This window comes from Gasterosteus aculeatus, chromosome 9 (assembly GCF_964276395.1).
Source record: "Gasterosteus aculeatus chromosome 9, fGasAcu3.hap1.1, whole genome shotgun sequence".
NCBI classification, from domain to species: Eukaryota; Metazoa; Chordata; class Actinopteri; order Perciformes; family Gasterosteidae; genus Gasterosteus; species Gasterosteus aculeatus.
The window spans coordinates 17,164,861-17,190,102 of NC_135696.1; the positions used below are offsets into that span (position 1 = coordinate 17,164,861).

At 46.1% G+C, this 25,242-nt stretch overlaps 1 protein-coding gene across 8 annotated transcripts in view; it reads right to left on the reverse strand.

Annotated features, from left to right (window-relative positions):
* Positions 1-25,242, reverse strand: part of lrba (LPS-responsive vesicle trafficking, beach and anchor containing) — a 147,404-nt gene that overhangs the window by 9,869 nt on the left and 112,293 nt on the right. For 5 of the 8 annotated variants that reach the window (XM_040187221.2, XM_078109146.1, XM_078109143.1 and 2 more), the window contains 8 exons: positions 24,387-24,527; positions 22,935-23,054; positions 20,936-21,088; positions 11,051-11,218; positions 6,427-6,516; positions 4,345-4,537; positions 3,296-3,361; positions 1,543-1,698 (listed from right to left, as the gene is read on the reverse strand). In XM_040187221.2, the coding sequence (XP_040043155.2) occupies positions 1,543-1,698; positions 3,296-3,361; positions 4,345-4,537; positions 6,427-6,516; positions 11,051-11,218; positions 20,936-21,088; positions 22,935-23,054; positions 24,387-24,527 (1,087 nt within the window). The remainder of the gene's footprint in view (positions 1-1,542; positions 1,699-3,295; positions 3,362-4,344; positions 4,538-6,426; positions 6,517-11,050; positions 11,219-20,935; positions 21,089-22,934; positions 23,055-24,386; positions 24,528-25,242) is intronic. The other 3 variants (XM_078109148.1, XM_078109147.1, XM_078109144.1) reach the window with 1 other exon arrangement.

Consider the following 25,242-nt stretch of genomic DNA (forward strand, 5'->3'; position numbering starts at 1 on the left):
GGGAATAAGTAATGATGGCTGCAGCAATAATAGCTGCCATGCAGTTCATAGTGAACACACACTCAAGCCGCTCACACACACACACAGACAAAAGACTGATTCAATTGAATGTGTGTGCATGCAGGCGTATGGGTTTAGTGCACGTGTACCAATCAAGTCTTGTAATTGATAAAATCCCCCAGTTCTTTAACCCGGGGGGCTTCAGAGACCTCGGTGGCAGCTGTTGAGCGTGTGCGATTAAACCGTGTTCACGTTCCAGTCGCACACCTCGCTGGCAGTCACACAATAGAGCCGTCTCTGTGCTCGCGTCCCTCCTTCCCACCCTCCTCTGTTGAAGACAGGGAGGCCCTGGCCTACAGAAATTGAATCAGAGTCTGTTGTATAGACGTGTGTTAGATTCTGAAGGGGTTACGGGGAGAAGAGTCGAGGCGCACGGATGAAGCGTCGGACGGTTTCATTTATTTCCCCTGACCCGATGGCTCCCGTGTGTGTGAAAACGTCTGCATTGCACGTGAGCGTGCGAGTATATGAGCAAGATACAATGAAACAAGATACGCTGGGAGTAACTGCGTGATTACTTGCAAACGCACATGCAATGCATGCATATGTTGGAATGAGGTAAGCATTATTTATGCAATAGATTCAATTCATTTATCATAACTGTGTGAGGGGACTTTACAAAACCAAAACCTTTTTGATGCAGTCCAGATATTAATAGCAATTGACAACAAAAATGCTCTGAACAGGCACGAAAAAAAGGAAAAGTGATACTGCTGCAAATAAATGAGCACATTAGTGGTTATTCCACTGGTACAGCTGCACTACGAGTACAGAAATCAGAGCACACTGTCTGGTCACGGCAAACCGCTGAGACTGTTGTTTACGGCATTGAGACTCTTCAGTCTACTAGTGGCTGCAATGTTTATTGCTCTCCATAATACGAGACAAAAGGAAAAAACACACTGGTGTGGTTTTTTGTGTCTTACAGGAGTAGTGGAGCTAAACCGGTTTGTCCTGAGGAGGGTGCTAGAGGAAAGGCGATGAGGTCCACTACCATCCAGAACTTTGTTCATTCAAAAGATTGAACGTGTTGATCAGATTTCATGGCAGTATTTGCTTGGGAGACAACTTATGTTATGACATCAAAGCTAATTGAATTGTACAAAAATACACCTTTTTTTCAGTTAAATGTATCCGGTTCCAACTAAATTGCAAAATTATTTCCACTCTACGCAGACGTTGAGGCGTTTCGACTTTCGTCTGCTGTGAGACTGAAGCAAAGATCGCATGCCAAGAGTTTGGTGGTAGAGAAAATGTGCATGTTAAGACTCCAAATATGGTTTACCCAAATTATACAAAAGATACATGGTTGACAAAATGGTTTCCTCATGATGACGAATATGTCCAACATGAAGCAACAACGTCACAGCATGTAAATCTCTTTTGAGGCGGATGCACGCGTGATGAGAAATTCCGTGTTCTCACAGAAACCACGCAGAGCTTCGGGCGGAGGGGGAGAAAGGTACCACGCTTATACGTTACCCGAGTCGGTGGAATAAACCCTGAAGCTCTTGTCCCAAAAACCGCACAGAAGGATGAAGCGGTTGTCGGCCGTGATGACGAAACACTGCGAGCTGATCTGAATGCTTTGATCCAGCAGGTCTGAGATCTGACGACGATGGCTGCCCACGTTGCTGGCTGAGGAGGAAGAAAAAACCAAAGGCGCATGTTAAAAATATTCCAACACAGTTAACGGTTTACGTATTTCAGCGACGGGAGCTCGCACTCCGCCGCCACTTGGGCTGCGAGGCGAACAGTGCAAAGACGATTTGTGAGAGAAAACATAAAACATCTCGGATGTTGAGTTTACGGGACTTCACATTCTCCGGGAGAGTCAAACAGTAATGATAGAGGGAGCCCGGCACACACTCAAGCCAGAACACACACAGTAAATTCATCGCCAGTGTGTAATTTAGTCAATGGCAAATTTATCGACGTTCTCTCTTTCGTAAGTGGCATCTTTTTCTTTTTTTTTTCTCTTAGAGGATGTTTCCATTGTTAAGTATTCCTCGTGTGTTGGGGTCACAAGCACTGGAGAACAGGTGTAGCAGAAGGTGGTGGAGCACGGAAACCAGCATAGCTGCTACAAGCGATATTTCAACCCATTTTTAACATTTCCCAAAGCCAACAATCCGCTCAGCACTCATCCTCAATTTACTGTGTTTGGGTCTGACTGCGCCTGGAATGCAAACAGTGTAAATATTTTACTGACAAGCACGAAAACCCCTTCTACCTCCCCCGAAACGCACACGAGCATTATTTATGCTTTAGTATTATAAATGTTGACGTGTAAGATGGGAGAAAACAATGTCAAAGAAAATATTAAAGATGTATTGGATAAAATGAACCGGAAAATAAGTTTAAACACACACACACAAGCTTTCATAGAAATGAGCATTACAGATACTAAGGGACAACTATTGATTGTATTCTGCCTGCACAGAGGGGAAGCCATGCAGAGACTTTATGTACATGCAGAAAAGCTGAACGTGTGACCAAATTGAGACAAAACCTTGTTTGTCAGTACTCGAGTATTTGAAAAAAATTAAATAAAAAAGGACGTGTTTAAATGCTCTGGTGAGACCAACATGTCAATGAAAGAACCGCCGCCCCGCCCGTAGATGTGCGTAAGATTCTGAGGGTCTGCAGCAAAGCGACGGAGGCGGGTGCAGATAGAAGGGGGGCTCGTCTCTCCCTGCTGCGCCTGTGCATCCCATACATCACGGCGGCTCGCCACTCTTCTCCCCGCTCATCAACAAGTCGTGAAGGATGAGAGGCGCCCGTATTGTCCTGACAGCCGTCCGCCGTGCATTCTCAATCACACATTATTACCGCATTCATATTCATTTCCATTGACACGCGTCCTTTCCCTCCGCTCAAATTAAACCAAAGAGGATGCGGGAAAGGGAGGGCGGGCAGGGCCGATGGAGAGGGGAGAAAGAGGGGGAGTTGATGATGAAATGCCGGCCCAGGCCACAGCTCATTGCATTCCAATTTGCATGCAAATGGTTTAGTGAGCGAGCAGGGCCTATATCATGAGGAGTGAACCGGGGCAGGGCTGAGAAACAACTCTAATCTAGCGTCCAGGGACACGCCGCTGCCGACTGCCATGAGTCACCGCGATGCCAGCAGGATTCATACACAGAAAAAAATAATTCCATGCATACATCAGCTCACGTTTTGTAAAGGAGGCGCATGTGCGTGGACTCGTCTACAGTCGAGAATGACAGCGTACCTATCAGAGGGTCAATTTCCACAGGAAGTTGGTACTGCTGGTCCTGCGTCGTTGAGCTCTGATGACCTGACAAGAAGAAGAAGACAGATTGGATTAATATTGTAATCATGTGGCCTTGTGAGGTAGATGTTCATTATTACCTAAGTCTCCGTGTCACCCGAGTTGTCGTGCAAAATAGATATCAATTGTGTCATAGAGCTACCAAGGCCACAGATGTTCTGTATGCTACAATACACATTTATTTGGTCAACCTGATGCCTTTCAACTGATATCTACACATAACCAGAACCTGTAGGCAATGTGACAAGAGTTTGGTTTCTAAAGTGTAGTTAGAAGTCCGTGTAGAAAATGAACGAAATACAAAGGTCGACTAACACTTCTCTATTAACTGCATCTAGTCTTGAGGCCACATACAAAATGGGAATAACGTCTGCAGACGCGCTCATGGACGCATTTCCAGGTTAATCGTTGGCGTGCTTCCTCTACGGGAAAATTAGCATTTGTTATCTGCTTCGACAGCCACGGGAAGACTCCGGTAGATCCACGCAATTTATGAACCACCTCTGACCAGCGCACATCATATTTATTATGCCAGCTCACTAAACCAATTAGGTTAATCAGCCTGGTCTTCGGTGCGCATGGATGAGAGACTACTGAAAACCGATCATGTCTCATATATTCAAAAGACATCAAATGTATCGTTTCTCCCGAGGGCCGGATGGACGGTGAGTAAATAAGGTTCTGCGAAGTGAGAGGCTGATGTATGGAGGTGGACGTGCGACCTAATGCTGGCTGCTGCACGTGTCACATTTGATACTGCTGTTCAGAAGACGCAGTCAGCCGTCTCCCGAATCAACGTCCATCCCGTCGAGACAGGGACGGGTCCATTCTTGACTTGCGTAAATTAGACAAAAGAGGAGAGAGATGAACCGGAGGAAAAGATTGTTTTAACCTACCTGAAATACCCTAGAGGTCAACTCGACGTCACCGAGTCACGCAGTCATTCAATTAAATGCATCTTCTAGGTGGAGCAAGTGGGATGCACTCACCAGTCAAGCCGTGCCACTTGTTGACGGCAAAGATGCGGTTGGCGGTGACGGTGATGATTGCAGGGGACGTTAGACCGGGCTGAGTGTTGGCCGCTATGTGGGTCACGGGAGAGTTGGACGGGAACTTCAGCACCATGATAACATCCTGCTGCATCTGCTCCGTGAACATCAGCGGGGTCTGCAGGAGAAGATACTGTTCAGGCCCCCGGGGACAGACAAACGAGACGCAGGGGAGACGGGGAACAGAGGCGAGAGGCGGCGCGGCAGAGGAAAACACAAACGGCGGGAGAAGCAGCCGGCGTTAGCGGGGGGGGGGGGAGGGGAAAAGAAGAGGGAGGAGAAAGAAGGACAGAGAGAAAGTTAGGAAGCCCCAGCGGGAAAGCAGCAAGCAGAAAGTCCTATAGTCAAAAACAAAGTCCTCGGGAAACTGAAGCAGGAATTAGGAACGGAAAGAACCAGCTGAAATGTTTTTTTTTTTTTTTAAGTACCCCCTTGTTATTCAGAATCACGGCATCAATCTGCAGAATGACGCATGTTTGAGGTTTCACTCTAGAAACTCACCTTTATTCTGGGGGCAAAACATGTTTAGAAGCCAATAGTGGTTCAATATTTTATGTAATACACTGAGAAGACTTTTCTGTGCAGTAGACTCGTTCTTTGGAAGCCCAAAACATTTTCATATACAAAAAATGTGGGGGTTTTTTCAATGCAGGGGAATGAGTAGTTATTAGTTATTTATAGTTATGTTTAGAGGCAATTAAACGTATATAACGTGTCACTGAAGTGCAAGTGATGTCACATGTTTATTGTTCTGTCAGACCAAATAAATGACCCAACTACTTATGAATTATGAATTCTGTGTCAGCTAACTACTATTAATATCAAGTATGTATGAATTACATTTGCATGAGATTCAACGGGTTACGTATAAATATAGAGCAAAAGAGACTGAATACATTGCACTGAAAAAAAAAAAAAAGTAATTTCATTGAATTATCAGACAGTTTGACAGGAGCTCATATTAGAGGCATTTACAAAATGTTTGTACTAAGCGGCTCTTTCAACGAGCCACTTTCCCTCCTCGCGTGTGAAGCAGAAGAGGAACATCAGTGTTAACATGGGGAACAGACCTGAGTAGATCCGGTGTGTCTGACAGCTAACCAGATGCACTGACAGTATCATTACCACTAGCACGGGCCGATGCAGACACACTGACAACACACTCACACGAGAGGCAAAGTAGAGAGAGCGTGTGAAAGCAAAAAAAGGGAACGGGCACGTTTGAAGGAATATGGACGGGTGGGGACTGTAGGTAATGTGTTTGAATAATTGCCCTTATGAAAATACATGTAGTGGAGTAAAAAAACAAAAACATTGACGAGTTTGGGTATGAGGGTTCAAAGCTCCGGTCTGAGTTTGTGTCTGTGGGCGCATGTGTGCGCTGGGTGGTGGTCTACAGCCGGCTGTCAGCGCCACAGGGACACCACACTAATAGGGACTCGTGGGGCCTCGGCCCATCACAGGCAGGCACGCTGACTGCATTCCTTGGCCCTTAAAAAGCCGTCACTTCACTGCCGCTGTTCATTGCTCTCTTCCGTTGATCTCCGCTGCTTTTAGCTCAGGTAGAGAACCTGGCTCGGGCCCAGGTTTCCAGCTCAAAGCCGTGCCTTTCCCCCCGCGTGCCTCCTACTAAACACACATGCGCACAAATGCTTGTGATCTTTTCCTTTCACACACACCTCTCTAATGATGAGAGAGGATATGCTTTCAAACCCGGGGTTTCGTTTTCCCACAGTTGTAGGTGGATAAAGAGAAAAAGTAGGAGGCAAAGCAGAGTTCTGATATCAGAGCACACCAGAAGTCAGAGACGGGATTAAGCGGGAGGCACGATGGTCGACGCCGTAGCTCAGTTGGCTACTGACCCGTGTCACATTGTAGTATTTTCAGACTGAAGGAATGCAGGTTTAGCTGTGTGTGTGTGTGTGTGTGTGTGTGTGTGTGTGTGTGTGTGTGTGTGTGTGTGTGTGTGTGTGTGTGCGCCTTAAAGTTTCTGTTTTTATGGACTGCGTGGGCAGCACTCACCACTTGCATGGCTGAGCTTCTGGGTGGGTGTGGTTCGATGAGCAGCTGGCAGGGGGTCTGTCCAAAACTCCTAATTTGAGACTCCACAGCCTAGAGGGGAAGAAGAAAGAGGAGGGAATGGTAACGAAAATGGAAAAGGGAGTTATTATTGAGTTGTTGTGCCTCAGAATTTCAGAGTCAAAAAAGCAAATTGTATGATGTAACAACAAGGCCTCAGTAAAGGGCCATAAAATGATCATATCGTCTTTCATACTAGGGCTGGGCAATTTGGAGGAGCATTTCTATCACTTAGTCATTGCTAGAGGATGTGACATAACACATGTGAGGATCCATTTACAGTAAAAGATCAACAAATAGAGTCTTTTTGGATAATTAACACATTTCTGTTCCAGAAGAACTAAAGCGCTAAATCACATTGATGAAAAAAACCTGTAAAGAGAGAAAAACTCTGAGATAAATACCTTGCAAACAATCAAATAGAAATATGGTTGATCAATTTCTCCTGTCTCCATGCAGTCAAATCTGTCTATAATATCTTATCATATTATAATACAGCAAAATCTAAGACACCTGAATCACAACAAAACAACAAAGATGAATATAAATGCAAAATGGGAAAAACACATCCACTTGTGTTCAAGAACATATAAACACACTCTCTCACTCTTGACACTCATTCACACATTCACACGCACGCACACACACACACACACACACACACACAGAGCAATTTATCCTCCACAACCACACACAAAATCAGAGGAGGGCCGGGACAGGCGGGCTCGTAGGCTGGTTAGGTGGTGTTAATGAAGAGGTATAGGACCATAAATGTCAGAGCAGACGCCGGGCGAGCGGGCTCTGGACATCATCACACAGCTCACTGTCAGGCCCACTATATGTGTGTAGCTACACCAGCGTATCGCAATATTATCACATACGACTGCTACGAATTATTTCCATTATTGATTCATCGGAAGCTTGACCCATTACGTTTTTTTACTAAACAGATATTGAATTAAATACAGACAAGAAATGTTCTGAACAAAATATTAAAAAAAAGAAGAAAAAAAATATATGAAACATTTAAACAACACAGCGAATTTATATAACATCAAAATAAAGTCAAAAAGATTTTTTGTTTGTTATAAAAAAGTACAGCCAAGGAAAAAAATGGCAAAAAACAAAATGATGACAGAGCTGTCAGTTCGTTGGTGTGCACTTTGACTGGCTGCGTGGGAGTGACCGCTTGTGTGTGTGTGTGTGTGTGTGTGTGTGTGTGTGTGTGTGTGGAGGCTGAAACGTTTGAGTCTGACTTGGCGACGCCTGCCAGAATGAGCTCATGCTCGAGGCCTGCATATGATATTTCCATGAGAAAAAGCTTGGGAAGTTAGTCTGCTCATTCCCATTGTCTGAAACTAACCAGAGAGCAGAGCGAGGCGGAGAGAAGGAGTAAAGTCAACTGTCTATTACTGACGGACGCCAATACTCTACAGCAGATACAAACTTTATACACTTTATTCACTGTGGTGGATTTGCTCGTGGTTCTGTGTTCAAACCCAAAATGAATTCACAGTATGTCGACCCGTGCAAGCGTACAAGTCCATCCATGATCCACGGCGTATTATATTAAGACTGGTGAGCTACATAAATGAAAATGTTCTGAATTAAAGGCCTTTCTGTTTATCTACGGCGTCTAAAGATCAACTTTACCTCATGGTTGATCATGACGGAGCACGTCAACATTTTACATGTCAGCCACACTCAGTCCGTTAGTGAGAGGACATCAGTGCATCACTCAAGGTCAAAGTGCCTCCCCTTCCCTCTGCCTATAGAGCCGAGCATTTTGCTTAAGCTAATGTGAGGAAGAGACTCTGTAAAGCCACTCAACCGATCTTCATTAAGTTCAGCGGTGACATTTATGAGGCGGCGGAACGTTGGAAAGTGGCCGAGTCTAGGTCAGCACGTCCTCTCCCTGTGTGCCAGTGCACTGCTCAGGTGATTATATGGGGGGCCATCCACAAGGCCAATCTCTTTTAGGGGCGTTGGCCCGTGTCTGATGAAGGTTTTCTATATTCTATACATTTAAATGGCTGAGACGCCCTCGGCTCAGATGTCCCAACATGCCCATTGATTTACTCAGCCACTTGAGAAGACGGATCTCCATGTAAAACATAATGCTCTCATGCAAATCGGCTCTATGAATAGAATGAAAAATAATATGTGCAATGGCCTTGTGTTGTTGACGAGCAGCGTGGCGGCAGGATCCTCTGCCTTTGGCTTTAGATATTCGTAACAATGTGAAAAAAAGGGACATTGAGCACGGTTGTTTGGTGAATGTCAAAGCAGGTTCAGGCGAGCGGGTATATTTCTCTGCCGAATTACGCAAATGCCGCACCATCAGACGGGGCTCTGGGTTTTGTCGCTGGAGTGAGTGGCTGCGGGATTTTCCGTAATCACATCTGAAAGAGGGAGGGGAACCCTGCAGAACGACCAGAAGGCAGCACAGGATGTGTTTCTCTTTATACACTGAGAGGCAACACAGATGTGCATGCGTGCCATGCACACGGGTGCACTTACGCACACATGAATGCATCTGCAGACACACAGCAGCTCTCAGAGAGAGGGGGGCGGGCAGGGTGGGGGGGGTACGTTCTGACTTGCGGCGGAGGCAGGACAGGAAGTAATCATGGTTTTGAAAAACACAGCAGTGGTCTCCACACCACATTCCCCAATCTGTGCTGAGATATTCCAAACTCTCTCCCAGTGGGCAGAACAACAGAGTGCATTTATGCTGATGAGCACGGATAAATATACAAAGGTATACACATATCAAATCGGTGCATGTATACATGCATGTCAAGGTATGGTCTATACAAAGCGTGTGTGTGTGTGTGTGTGTGTGTGTGGTTGGGTTGTGTCGGGTTGGATTTAGAGGTTGCCAAACAGCATGACAGGAGTACACAATCTCTCCCCAATCTACTACCTTTTTTGACCCAGAAATAAGCGCACACGTCTGTGAGCCCTCCCCCTGACGATGAACGGCCCCCCGGCGGCCCGTCCGACTGCAGCCCTGTTTCCACAATCCACACGGACACGACACGCCTCCGTCCGTACAAACACAGAACAAAACTAAAGCGCATACATTCAGATGATTGCATATCCCTAAATCTGCATTCCTGCAGTCATTGGGCAGAGGGGCTATTTGGATCGCATGCAGCTGGGCCGAAGGCGTCCTTTTGGTGCCGCATTATCCATCTCATTGTCACTTATCAGAAACAGCGGTCTACAAGGGTTCCTATTTTTGTATGCAGTTTCAAAATAATGGATAATAGGCTTAATGTGTGAAGGACCAGAGCCCGCTGGTAATGAATCTGTATGCAGGTGTGTTGGTGTGTAAGGCCAAAGCACATCTGGATGGGAATTGGGGTGAATGGGATGATAAATCAGGGATGTACCCATGGTGTCCGTGATGCTGCAGTCACTGAGCATGAAGGGCAGCAGAACAGTGGAGAGAAAAGGCTGCTCAGCCGCTTGATATACTGAACTCATCTCCATTTAGACCTCAGTGCTATGAGGACCTCTGCTTAAAGGATAAATCTGGTTTATTATGACTTGCTTTTTATGTTCTGTCCATCATTCCCTATTGGAAGGCCACAAAAGACAAGCAGTGGGACAATCAGACCCCCGTTGATTACTTTCAACTTTGGATAATAAATTGATGAAGATAGCAACGTCAGCTCGTTTCCAGATCTCTGCATCTACCTTGATGCCTCAACTGTTTTCATTACCAATGGAAATTATGGCTAAAACTGGAAGAATAAGAAGGGAGCTGTAATTAAACGGAATAATCCTTTAGGAGAACGCCTTCGTGAAGCCCGGCGACTACTCTGATGCCAGTAAAAATACGCCGTGTGCTACATTGGCAACACAGCCTAAACGTCAAAGAGGCTGATGGGAGCCGGGTCAATTGGCCGACCGCTGGCGCGCCGCCTATTGCAGCAGATCGGCGAAGTTGTCAGGTCGGTGTTTAGCTGTGGGCGAGCTGGCTTTGTTTACCTTCTCAGCGCTGTGTTTTGTGTGGCTTCTTTTCCGGCAGGTCGGTGTAACTCGTGTAGTCAAATTGAGGGGGATGAATAATGAATGAAAGCCAAGCAGGAGGCTTTAAGGCGTTAAAGTGGAACACTCGCTGGAGTGCAGGGGAAATGCTTTGCTCAGCAAGACCTGCCAGTACATTGTTAGCTAACCTCTCCCATGCCAGTCCACAACCAATAACACGGCTGATGGCATCAAAAATCCCTCTGAAATACAGATTGACTGAATGGACGGATGCTTTTGTAATGTAGTTAGATTAAGCTTCCATTTGGTGTACTTACTGTAACCAATATTTCCCCTTACTCAGCATTATCTGTCAAGGGACTTAAGGCAGCCAAGTAGCACACAGTAAATGTGTATTAAAATGTGCGTGCCAAGGCCCGTCTTTGAGACTTCTCAAATTTCACTATTTTAGTTCAGCCTTGTTTGACCACGTTGCATGTCATATTCTTTTAGGAAAAGACTAAAGCTGTTGCTCTTATAGTCTTTTTCATAAACACTCCGTTATTACTGCTTTGTGCATAAGCCTCACCTCTCTGAGCATGGGGTCGTTGATTGAGCTGAGGTTGACTGCGCCCTCGTAGGTCAGATAGTAGAAGACGTTGAGGGCTCTGGTGGCTTCGGGTCCCTGCTGCTTGTAGCCGAAGATGAGATCGATCCACTGGTGCAGTTGGCAGGACACAAACTCGCTCTCCAGAGCCTGCAAGTGAATGAGAGGACAGAGGATTGTAAATGGCAACAGCTGCAGGACATACTTCAACCAAATGCTACATGCTCCTCATCCCATTACTGCGCAGCAGTTACTACTAATGCCCTTCAAAGACGAATTCCTCTGAGAAAGCAGAATATCATTGGAATTGCTCCGGTGACACAATCTGCCAATGATTTCTTTAATGGGCAAAAAGCAGAGTAAATCCATATCTGATCATATGGGAACATCAAAACATTAGAGAACTCTTGCAGTTCATTAGGGATCCATTCCAGCCGCCGTCTTTGTTCTTTTCTCTGCTGCTGCGCGTGAGGATAAGAGCACCATGTTGCTCTTCTGCAGACGTCCGTGCGTTGCCATAACGCTGAGATACCGGCCGTTTCTCTCCTCATTAGCCAAAAGGAAAGGAGGGAAAAAAACATTTATGGTTTCCTCATAAAAACGGGCAATTGTGTTAATTTGTGTAAAGCTGTCGCCTCACAAAAGGCCTCTAAACACGACCAAATTAGAATGAGGCAGCTCTTGATTGTCATTGCTGCCTTGTGTCACATTAATTTGTGACAAAACATTAGCCCTCGCTACACTTAAATGGCAATTTATATCATTTAAATTTTTACTGCAGAGACCGACGCATCCCTCACTTAAATGTGACTTTCTGACAGCTCATTCTGCATCCAATTCCTCCAGACTCGCTTAATTAAGACTCCCAATCAGGGAGGAAACCACGGGTGAAAAGACGAGGAGATGTGATGGCGGTTTTACGGCAACTTGAGAAAGGACGGCATTTTTTTTTGAGGCCTTCACAAATTTCATAATCCGAGAGACTTCACATCAGGTGCTTTGTGCGAATAATGCAATAATGGGATAACATTAGTTCCAACAGACAGATATAAAAAGGTTTTCAGAGATAGATCGGAGACTGAGAGAGATCAGTCTACTCTTTTTACGGTAAAACAGAAAACACCCGTAGAGTCTGAGACAGAGTATAGAAAGAGTGTTGAAAGACTTGTGCTATGAAGAACTCTTTTTTCTTAATGTTACATTATAAGCTAGGAAACAATCCTTATTCAAAGTCATGTTAATAGCAGGCAGAGCAGGGTTCAATTATTTGTGAGTGTGTGTGTGTGTGTGTGAGGGAGAAAGGGCGCTAGATCGGTTCATTATGCGCTAGGATTGACCTTTGACGGGCCCTGCTCCCGTTTCTAAAACCAAAGCTGGGCCTGATGGGCATTTAATGTGCACTGCAATTGACTGTCAATCAGCACGGAGAAACAAAGAGCAGCCATGTTATTGCAGCTCCCTCTCAAGAGGCCTTTATGGAAATCCCTTGCATGCACCATTTGGAGAGGGAGAGGCAGAATAAAAGAGGGCATGCATTGGTAGGTGTGCTGCGGTGGCATTGGAAGGGTATCGCTAGATGTTCTTCTCTCAGACTAAAGCCTCAGCAGTAGCGTACTCTTATACTGAAGGTTACCGGCCTCTGCCTGTGCGGTTACAGTAGACTGACTCCATCTCTCAGACAACAATCAGGTTGGGATGTAAAGAGGAGATATAAACACGGATTCGACGTGTGCTGCTCACTTATTATTCAAGAATAAATCTGGTTAGAGTTTACATATTTAAAATGGTGGACAAATCCAACAAAAACCAACGTGAAAAACCAACAACAAATTGATTCAACAAACTGTGCCTTCTTGTTTCCCTGCTTCATTTGATTCCCATCATGTAAAATGGAAGCATTCAGTTGCTCATAATGCAGCCTCCAACACCACATTTTATCTTGTTTATTAAAAAACTGTGTTTTGGAATGCAGAGAATATGACACTCCCACACCGGGTGTATCATGACGAAAGCTGGTCGACTTTCTTTTACCGAGAAGCCGGCATGAGAGGAACTGATGCTACTTGATGGACAAGCAGAGCGTAAAGCCCAGAGCGACGACCCATTAACAACGCTTCAGGTGAGCAGGTGTGGAAATGTCTCTTTCTGTTGGGCCACACGGTGGAAATAGTGTGGCAGAAGGTCGGGGCAGATAGCAGATTCCTCCGGTGCCACTGCAGGGGAACCAGGCGGGATTATTGATGGGCCAATTAGCGGCCAGTGTACGTGTCATCCTCGTCCACAGGGGACTCTCTGATAATTAATGAATAATTTAGCATTCCTTTATGTAAATGCTGATAGGGGGTAGAAGTTGCTGGAAAGGATTTGACAAAGTACACCTTTGAAGCATATGGGAGGCCCTTTGTTGTGTGCCGTGACCTGTTTCCAATGGCAACAATACATTTGTAATATTTTCCTATGTAACAAATTGTACTCCTCTACCTTGAATCGTTTTCTTTGCTCTTCAAAGAACCCCGCCATATTCAAATGGATCTCCAATTTCTCTTCTAGAATGTAAAGTTTATTTTTACTCGCCCGCCAGTTTGCAGGGCTATGATAATCTAACATGCCTTTAATGTGTGCAAGTCTCGCATTACTGAAGTTCTCCACTTTCTGAAACATCTGTGGCAGAGTGGGGAGTTAAAGCCTAGAAAAAAAACCTCCAACAACAACACACGAGGAACGCCAGTTTGCCCATGTGTCTATCAGCGTTACTCTCCGTAGCGAGACTCGCTTCTGGCCGACGACTTCGGTCATTTGAGACGTCAGACCGGAGACACCAAACGACTGCAATTAACCGGCCACTGGACATTAAACCGGGATTACTTCGGAGTTCCTTTCTGCTGGCAAGTGGCAGCAATTTATTTCCATCCCCTTTTAACTTTTCACTCAGGACTTCTTGCCTTCAAAAGTAAAAGTGTGCACGCCACAGGTCCGCGGGAGGTTCTGCGCCTCGCTGTGGTTTGCGGTGAGCTTTATGGTCTGGATTGAGCCGGGTTTCACTCCGGGCTTTAACGAGGTGACACTGAATGCTCTCCTCCTTCCCTCATTGGCCCTAAAAAACCCTTTTAAGGACTTAAAGAGAGCTGTCCGTAAGGATGTTAAAATGTCACTTAACAAATCAATCCCCTCATTTGCATGCCGACGGGGATCCGAGCGTGCACGCGCTGCACACTCATGCACGTGTGTGTGTGTGTGTGTGTCAGTGATGGTGTGGGGGTGTAATCGAATGCACATGTTGTACGCAGAGTGTTGTCAGCGGCTGACTGTTTTCTTTTGTATCGATTACGGATGAAAAAGGCAAACACTTGTCAGGTTTGTATACAGGAAAATTATTGTTTAGGAACAAGCTGATCAAAACATCCTGAAGACCAGATTCAGTGTGTGTGTGTGACAGTGAAACAAATTCCCCGCAGAACCACAGAATCAGTCCCGTTTATTGAGTTGTATTGCGTTCTTATTTTGCGTGTCATTAAATCCCATCAAATTTGTGTGTTTCCAAGTACAACAAACGGCATCAACCCGAGTGGAAGCGATCTACTCTTCTCACCGGAACACAAGTTTACGACCGCTTGTTTCGACTCTCTTTTCTCCCTCCAAGTTCAACGGCGCCCTTTCATTTCCCCCCTCCTGCTCATTCTTCCACTCTAAGTGCTGCTCCCTTTTTTTTGTTGTTTTTTTCTTCCCTGCGAGCTCTTTCTTCCCGTCATCTGATCCTTTGGATCAACTCCTCTGGAGTTGCTTTGCCCCGAGGTTGACAAGCACTCTGATTAAAGGGCTTATTAGCTTGTTGTAAATGAGAAGCCGATTGTCATTTTGAAGCGGGCAGAGGAAGCCTGTTGCCAGCCAGGGGAGAGGGGGCCCCCACAACATGGAAGAGGTGGGGGGGGGCAATGGGTGACGTAAGGAACGAGAGCCTTGGAGCAGCCGCACAGCCGAAAAAACGTTTCCTTTATTGCCATATTCACACACATCGGAGGACCCCAGATGGGTTGTGTGCGTTACTCTAGTGCCCCCCCCCCACACAACCCCTTTCTGCTCTACTAATTAGATAGGTCGCAACTGTGAGAGTTCTGGCTATGGGTCAACGGAGGCACTCGCTGTCAAGTGGAAACTGAAACTAACTCTCCCTCTCCTCCACCCACGTGAAAAGCAGCAATATCATGTCACGGGGTGACAAGAAGCAGAATGAGCGTGATTGGGGAAGTATCTCCCCAAAACAAACATGTCATGGGGGATTTGGGTTTAGTCAGACAGTCGGTGTAGTGTTTTACAGCGCCGACAAAGGAGTAAACAACACTGATTGGGACATAGATGGATGAAACGGGGCCGAAGGCCACAATAGTGTGGTGGTCTTCTTCACGTGGTAATGCTTGATCGCAAAAAGTAAAAAGCCTATTTAAAAAAAAAAAAAAAAAGGTTTGGTGGATAATGTTTTCACACCTCAACAGCGGCTAACAAGAGCAACCAAATGTCCGCCTCCATACGCAGAGGCTAACAAGCTGGCAAATACACAATAGGGTGAAGCGGATTAAACACGGGGCCCCGGAGGAAGGGTTTCGGAGCGTGCCGGATGAGGGGACGTTTGGACAGCCGCCCGAGAGGAGCGCGTTCGTCTCAGACGATTGAAGAGGACTGGACGGTCTCTCTGCGTCCGTCTGGAGGTGTGGAGGCCTCTCAGAGCAGACTATTAGGACGAATGGCTCGGCTGATCAACTCGAGGGGAGAAACCCTTCAAGGGGAGGTGGTTTGGTTGTTTTGGTGGTTTTGTTGAGTTGCAGTGCGTCTGACCCCGAAAGGCCAATGCATCCCAAATCAATATGCAATATAACAGAAAAGACAACAAGCAATAAATGAAAATGCTCTTGGCCGATTGTCAAATTGAGAAATCTCCACTTTCCTTGTTCTGAAATTGCAGTAAATTAAATATTTGGGATTTTGGACTTTTCGCCATAAGCAAAACATTTTTTTGTTGGGTAAAAAAAATTATTAATGGTGATTGCATTATTATTAAATAATAATAATGATTATTATTATAAAATAAATATAGAAAAGATATAAAATCCTTAACTGTAGTCCTCCCCTGTGTCTGACTGCAAAAAATATACATTTATATAATATTTGTTGTAAAATGCTGGACTGAGCCCATTAGCCTCGGCCACAGTAAAGAGCAAAAGACATTATGGAATAACTGGAATAGCGTAAAAAAAAAAAAAACATCTCAGCAGACTTTGGGAAAAGTGAGTGGAGGAGTACAGGAAAAGGGAGAAGGACAACATTAGCGAGTGAGTGTGTCAGCAGCAGTAGATCATCCCATTTCTCAGGCTCTCATAGGCCTCCTCCATTACGTCATTGAAGGGGAGGACGAGGAGGAGCGGGAGACAGACAGGGAAGAGGGGGAGGCAGAGAAGCAGGGGGGAGACAACTCGTAAACTACTGAGCACACAGCAAACATGTCTGCCCTTACGCATGACAATACCCCTACAGTGAGCGCTGTCTGACATTAGCCAGATACGCCCCCCCCTCCCTCACCCCCCATGCTAGTTCCCATCCAACAACAAGGCTTCCACAGGAGACACCGGGGGAATAGATTAGCGCTAGGCTAACATGGTAAAGTGTGCTCTGTTACACGGGGCCATACGGGGGGAGACTAGACGACATTGGCGTTCTCACCCACTCAGTCATCCGCGAGTGCCTGAGTGCGTCTTAGTGGTTGGTGACTGGTCCTCGCAGCGGTTCACCTCAGCTCACACGTGGATCCCCCGTGGGGTCCCGGTGAGCCGATGTGGTGCACGGATGAGGGGCGGACGTACGCGGCGGTGGTCTTTGACTTGTGGGTAGCCGGTGGTCCGAGGCCGGGAGCCATCGCGTCTGGCTGCGTGTCTCGTAGGGAGACCGGAGGAGGGGCTCAATGACGCCTCTCCCTGGGATTTCATACAGCCGCTGGACATTTGTGCATAAATACGTACAGCCTTCAATTCCAATAGCGCCTAAAGTGCCCCTTCACATCGCAGATAATGGACCTGATGACATAGTTTCTGTGAGTGCGGATGCCTGTCAGCATATAAAACTGACAAAGTTCAGAAAAGAGCTTTCAAAGACGCTAATAGTGTGAGATTATTGTGTTTGGGGGGGTAAAGGCGATTCGGCTCATATTGATATGACATTCGTCTGTTAGCGGCGAGCAGGAGATGTTTACCTCTGCAGGCGGGATTGCCGTGGGGCGACACATTAACATCTGTAAGTCCATGAAACAGATTGCCGCCATTGTTCAACGTCGCAATTAGCAAACTGAATTCAGAGGGTAACCTTGGGGTTAAAAGTGACAACAATAAAAATGTATTGAAATAAATATCCCATGTCGGGTTTACCACACATCAACTTCTGACCCGTCACTCAACTGGCTGTGCCCGTTCAACAAGAGTCTCACTCGTTCTGTGAGGGCAGTTTAGCTGACGTCCCTGTCCTCGCCCCGGAGTGAGCAGTTAAGCTTCATAAAAGGGAAAAAAAAAAAGCCCCAGAGTAGTGTAGTGGTTTGCAGGACTAGCAGCGGCACTGCAAGAGAGAAGATGACAGAAGGGAACTACGGACCGACGCCGGAGAGTTTGAATGGGTTAGATGGTGATTGCACCATAGAAAAGAAAAACATATCCGATGCTTTGAAAATAGAGTGGCTGTAGCGGGACACTTAAAACCTGCTTTAAATGTTCATACCGGCACATGCCTACTGGTAAAAGACAGACATAAAAACAAATATTTAAACTTGTCATTACAAATATTTACTTATTTTTTTTACTTAGAAGAATAATTAGATCAAGTTAATGTAAAATCTAATTTTCTTATTTCAATTCTGTTTTTATGGAGAAAAAAAAAGTAAAATAACTATAACGAACGTTGGTGAAGGCTGCTCCACATCAGTAGCCACAGCACATGTAAACATTGATGTGCAGACAAATACACATACAAGCATGTACGCGCGGTCACCTGCCAGGCCCTAATGGTTAGCAGACCTCAGAAGTGAGACGTGGTCATATATAGTGGAATGTCAGACGGGCTGACAGAGCCCAGAGACGTGTAGTTATCTGGCGGAGGAGGGATCAAGTTCTTAACCTCTCCTTCGACCTACTGGTAAAAACAACAAGAAGCCCCTGATCTCCGCGGCATGCCGCCTCAAGACCCGACGTCTCCACGCGTGTGTGTGTGAAAAAAAAGGGAGTGTGCCCTTACAAGCAGGCGTTTAAGTATACTGTAGACACGTCAGATGCATGCTCGACTTAACGCGCAAAGGGAGCTTTGTCTCCAGGGTGTCCATCTAAAACCCAAAACCCCGACCCTGAAACTCGTCCAACTCTCGGTTTTGGAGCCTCCAGTGTTGCGTGAACTGAAGGTCAAACAACAATCTGCGTGGGCGCACACCGATAGCTTTTACTAAAACATTAGTGATGAACTATGACACTTCCAGAAGTACCCTCTGCTGGATTTCCTTTTCCTTTTTTGTTTCTTCATTACCAACCGGGGAACTCTGGCTCATAACAACAAAAACGAGCTGGCGATTTGCAAAGCAGCACAATCCTTTACTGTGAGAGCCTTTTAATGGCCTTTCCAGATTGGGCCCTAATTAGCTGTTAATCATCAAAGGCTCATAACCAAGAGTGGCGACAGCAGGCCTGTGTGTGTTTGTAAGCGCGCGTGCATCGTTTGCGTGTGTTTGCGTGTTCCCTCCCGCCCGCCCGCCTGCCCGTGTGTTGCGAAGGCCATTAGCGGCAGACAAGCTAAAGGGAGCCAAACAGCCCATTAACTCCTTCGGTCGTCCTCGCTCTCCTCCGCCACGCTCATCTCTCTCCCAACAGTACCACAGTTGCCAGCTGACACCCTCTAATGCCAGCTATCTGTCACCAGCGGAGACCTGTCCGCCCACACACACACCCCCCTCCCCCGGCCGCCCGTTTTATCCTTCGCTCTTCCTGTCCACCCCTCCTGTACTCAGTCTGTCGGATTCTGCCCGCGAATGTTTCCGCGTGCGCTACGGGCGGATCTTTAAAAAGACCAACGCAGTCCTGAACCCGACAATGTACAGTTGTGTAGCGACCAACCTGATTTGCATGACAAATTCAAAATGTATCAATGCACAAGTGGAGCAAACATCTTGCAGGAATGGATCAGTGGGATCTAATACCACCCCATGTTAATTGAGGAGTCATTTTATGAACTAACAGTGCTTATGTGGAACATATTAACAGATCCCCCCCCTTTTTTTAATCTTTTAACAGAGCTTGTTGTTTCTGTGCACCACCTACACCTGCCTCCAGGGCTTGGCTGCACGTTGGACCAACATCTCAATCCGCACACAGAGGAAGGAAACCGCAGACTGAAAGTGTATCAGCCCCGGGAGCAGTAACTGGCGGGGGCGGGGGGGGCCTGTACGTGACTGGACCAGTGGACCATTTGGATAAGTCTAAATTGCCTCTGCAGTGCTAAATTGGACACAAAGGAACAGAGCGGAGGAAACGGAGGGAGCAGAGGTAGATGAGACTGCAGCACTTGAGCTGGCAATGAAGAGCCGCTTGCGGGAGCACAAAGCGCATTAACACGCGGATGCGTTCGAGTCGACCGATTTCCAGTGTGTTCCATAAAGTATAAAGTCACTAAAATGCAAGACGTCAAAAAATGGTATGCAGTACCACAATAAAAACATGATCCACAACCATTAGTCTGTTAATCAGGGTACTAACTAATGTACTCATTTAGTGTATTAAATGCTGAAAAAAGGCTGATATCATCTATGTCCTTCAGACAGTCCAAAACTCAAATTAAAATGCAGTATAGTAAGTATTTTCCTTCTTCACTGCAAATTAAGTTCAAACATCAGTGGTAAAACAACGTGCCACCTCCACATCCAGCTTCCCCTGATGCGTCCACCTCGGCCCAGACCACGCTGACAGCCCAAGAGGGAGAAGTGTGTGATTAATGACAGGGGCCTGGTCATATCAGCAGGCTGGTTAACAGACCCAACCACAGGACGACACAGGTCACAGAGCACACCCAGCCTCATCAGCACCCATTACTACCGTGGGCACACATCACACAGGAAGCCGCTTCCACCCCAGATATTCTCTTTTAGGGGAACGCGGCCCCAGAACGAGGTCAAAATTCAATGAGGACTTTTTAAACCAACATGAATGCAGGCATCATTCCTCTTGTGTTATACCCTATTATTTGTTTTTGTAGATTATCATTTTCCAGAGAGCCGATTCTGATGAAAATGAATGAAGATATGGCAGCAAGTCCGACGACATCGGAGATGCGCGTAAACTCAACGTTTCTGCTTTCAGGTTGAAGGGGCGGAAAGGCAAGATTAGAAACGGGATACCGCATCATCTCTCTGCACACAATTGCAATCACCCACACATAAACGTGCACCAGATGTGCGTGTGTGGACGGAGGGAGCGCGGAGAGAGAGAGAGAGATGGTGAGGCAGATTGGGACAGGAGGTGAGGTGATGTTGGATCACTTCGCCAACACGGCAATCTGAGAGCCGGGGCATGTCGGAGGAGCGGGAGGCTCAGGTAACAGGAGGAACTGTGAGACAATCAGGAAATAACACTGTCTCTTTGAATTAGCGTTTGCAGCTAAAACAGGAGGGACAGAAACCTCTGGAAAGACTTCAGCTGGTCGGGGTTGTGTGACGTGTGTGTGTGTGTTTACAATGTGTATTAGCAGCGTATAGATAACATAAAAGAAACATAGTGACCATCTCCACTATGACAACAATCATTATTGGCGGCCCATAGATGCGTGAATGTGAAGCTTTCTGTCAGTGTGTCTTACCAGGCGATTGATGCGTACAAACTCCTCTGGGCTCTTGGCCCAAGGTGGCAGCTCCACATCAGAAACCACGGCGCTGTCCTCCATCACTCCCAGGTTGTAATCGTTGGCGTTGACAAACATCTCGGGGAGGTAGTAGAACTCTGGGATCAGCTCCTGCACGGACAAAGCAGAGGTACATCGAGGCTTACAAACTGGCTCATTATAACTACAAATATGCCGAAAACCGAAATTTTAAATATCAACCGTGTTGCCATTTTAAAAGGTTCCCTATAACAGCTGACACTTAGTAGGGTGGGCTTAGTTATGGGATAATGCTGACTGAATGATTCTTCTGCAGCATACAAATACTAAAACTCCCCAGTAGCCCATTTAAGCATTTTTTTTGAAGAACATGGTCTCATGCAACTTGATCTCTACAAATACACTCCGACAAAAACATCACCCTCTTTGAGATTAGCGGCACAATACACCAGCCTCTCATCAATGGGGCGAAAACCTCTAATCAAATGAGCAAGCAAACACGCAGGTCTAAAACAACACGGCACTTCCTCACTTCTGAAACCTCTTTACTTCACAAAACCTGACCTAGAGCGAAAGGTCAACGCCTTAACGAGGCCTCCAGCTCACCAAGGTTCACTGGCTGCAGCCTGCTGTAAATTTGAGCAGGAGGTGGCAAGACAGACAGACAGACGGACACACACACACACACACACACACACACACACACACACACACACACACAGTCAACTACAAAACCTCCAGGGCTTCGCTCCCCAACACTCGAGCTTGCCTTGCATGGACCATTATGTGCAGTGGCCCCTTTGCTCTGGCCTGGTCAGAGGCCAGCCCCTCTGATCCCCAATCCTGTCCTGTCATGGGTCACTGGAAGGGGCTCTGGCCTCTGGGCTGCTCGGCTACACTTCCACTGTTGCTACCTCTAACCCCTCTGATGCCTTCAGGCTGAAGCTAGGGGTCAGGGGATTGGGGACCGGAGGTCACGCTAGCGTCACCCAGGCTAGAGACACATTGAATCTGGGTGTTGTAACCTATTATCACTCCTTCTTTACCAGCGGGGTATGAAAACACTGGGGCTTTTTGCCCCCTGGCAGGGACAGAGGGTTGCTATCAATGGCCCAAATGCTAAAGCTAAATGGTGTGCTTAGCATTCCAAATTGATACATCTCGCGGCTAATTCCTCTTTTGCCTGGAAGTGAATGAGTGCGTCCGAGTGAATAAAGTCGACGGACTCTCATTCAAAATATGCTAATAATCCAAACGGGACATGGAAACAAAGTGATGCGGTCCAGATTTCCCCTTTGTTTTGTTTGGAGCTCTCAGTGTGATCCACACCGACAGGTCTAGACAGAGCGCAAACGACAGCTCTTGCCGGGCTTTCGTAATCAAGCATCGGGCGAGCTACGTAGTAACACAATCCATATGTTTTATTGGCGGGGTGGGAGGGGGGTGGTAAACGCAATCAAGCGTCAAAACACCCTACACCGCCGCTGCCCCCCCCCCGTGCCCTTCAGTGACCCACTGCCAGGAGACGCAGCAAAACAGAGCTTTGACATAGAATGTCTGACTGTAGTCGTAAATGTTTTAGAGGTGCAGTTAAAGTGCGCGCTGGGGGTATGAAGGCCTTCGGCACGAGAATGACCCGAGCTGCAGCAGGGGAAGATCCAACAGCTCAGTAGCGTTTGGGGGCCCGGTGGGCAGGGATTCAAGTCCAGGTTATAGCTGGCTGAATGGGAGACGGACGGCCGGGACAGAGGAGGATTAGTCCAAAGCTTTGATCAGAAGACCAAGGAGCTTCCATTGCATCGGGACAGTGATTGGTAGTGACTGGACATCAGCCTTTTGAATCGGTTTCTTTCTTTGTCCGTTAAGATGCTGGATGAGGATTTATTCTCCCAGAGTGTTCAGTCCTTTGTCTCCTCACTTCTGACCTCCTTACAAGTCAACCAGTCGAAGTATTTTCACATCATGGGAGCGCACGTACCTTGACATCAGATGTGTCCCTCTGGCAGTTCCTCCAGGCGCGGGACACTGAGGAGAAAGTGCGGTCGGCGTGGTCAAACTTCCCTCCTTGGAAGTTCAGAAAAAACGTGGTGTAGGGTTCCTGTTGATGAGAAGAAACATGTTTTAAATCTGAGCCCTGCCGCTTTAAACGGAGAAACCCGTAACGGTGGTTAGAATTTAATTCCTTGTTGTGCAAAATAAGCAATAAAAGTGTGTTTCTGCCTGTAACCCCAAAATGACCTCGCAAAATAATCCCAAAGAGCTACTAAAAACAATGCACTCAACTGCAACGGATGCATTTCCAATCAGGTGTAATCTTAAAGGACGGACCAATAGCCGTCTCTCCGACGCATAAATCACATGGACACAATATGCTGGGCCACAGCTACAAACTAACATGGAAGCTAACGAGGTTCATTCACAAATGACCTGCGTCTCATCTGTATAAAAAGTTTAAGAGGTTAACCGCATTGTATCGTAGTTTAAACAACCGAATAGGATCATGGGAACGGTGGAATCGCACAAATAAACACAACCCCCCCCCCGCAGAAAATGGTTCACAGATCTTGCCGGAGTAGTTTTCAGTTACTCTGATGAGAGTCATAAGCGGGGGCTTCTGGTAAAGTGGCTTTAGAGTAAGCCTGCTAATGATGTGCGGGGATCAATGTGGTAACCCTGCTGGGAGTCACCGAGACAGTGAGCTACTGGGACAATAAGGGGAGAAAACTGCATGTTGGAGAAACTTAGTAACCTCCCTGTCCCTCGGGTGCAGTAATGAAAGATTGATGGCAGCCATTCAACAAAAAGGCACAGAACGAGAGCACTCGTACACAATGTATGTGCACTGCTTATACTCAAATTGATCTAATCATATTGGAACTTTTATTCCTCAAATATTTACACTGCTATATATATATATATATATATATATATATATATATATATATATATGCAACAATAAATGAGGAACAATATGCATGTGTTGTAATATTTGCCATACATACACTATATTGCTTGATAAATACATCTGTTTCTAGATGTAGTAGGAGCCTAATTAGAATTAAATTACTGACTATATTAAACTCAAAAGGGAAACAATGATGTCACATGAAAATCATATCGTACACTGGGTTCCTGATGATCAGCGCAACACAATTCAGTTGGGAAGAGTACCGGTGAGGATATGACGAGCATCTACCGGGGACGCATGTGCTTTAGAATTAAAGCAAAGTAGATATTTTCCACAAAATGATTCAACCATTATTTTATCAACAGAGGCTCAGAGGTGTCATTGGCAGCGGCTAAACTCAAACAGCATTTTCTAAAGGGCTGCATATCACCATTTTGTTTTAGTTTCATAACATTAATCCAAAGCCTTTAAAATCCACAATAATCTTTATGTAATGCGTCTTTCTGTATACGTTGCACTTACGATACGCAGCAGCCACATCATGGTGAAGCTGGAGGTGGAGTAGTGGGTTCCATAGTGGAACTTCGGCACCTGATCGTCCTCCCAGGACTCGTATCGGTCTGAAAAGAATGCTGCCCTCTTGGGGTTCAGAGCACCAATGGGCTACGGAGAAATGCAAACATATTTCACATATTTCAAAAAGTGAAAAATGTTTCACTTTAAAAAACAGAAAAAAAGAGTTAGACAGAAAATGACAAACGGATCCTTGCAGCATTACTGGATTTACGTGCGAACACATTCACAGACCACTCTTTGAACTAAAACAAGGCAAATGAAGCTGGTAACCTTTGTGCAAATTCAAATGAATATTAGATGATGTTTCCCTTCAGATACAGATCAATCCTTTCCCACAGAGTGCTTTTTAGAGGCTGTGAAACAGAGCCCCCGCAGCTGTAGTCTGTCAGAGAAAACTAATGCGCTCCAATGAAAGAGTGCCTACTAGGAATATCAATAGCAGGGCTGTGGGTTGCTTCAGTTTCTACATTTATTAATCTGTAACTAATACACTGGTCACCGGCTCCTATTTGTAGCATAGAAAAATGGTTAAGTTGCATTAATTTTCCATCGCTCTACAAAACCAATAACGCTGCACTGCTGGGCTATTATTTAAATACTCATTTATAGAAATCACTTTCAGGCTGCTTCAATTTTTATTAGCCTTCTGCCGGCTCGCACGCGCACACGCACACACTAGATCGATGGTAATGGAATGATGGCCTTTTGAGGATGAGGGCCTCGTAGGGTGTGGATCAATTGGATCTCTTTCATATCACAGGGTGCCTGTCAGAGCAGGACCAGGGCCAGGCATCGATATTGA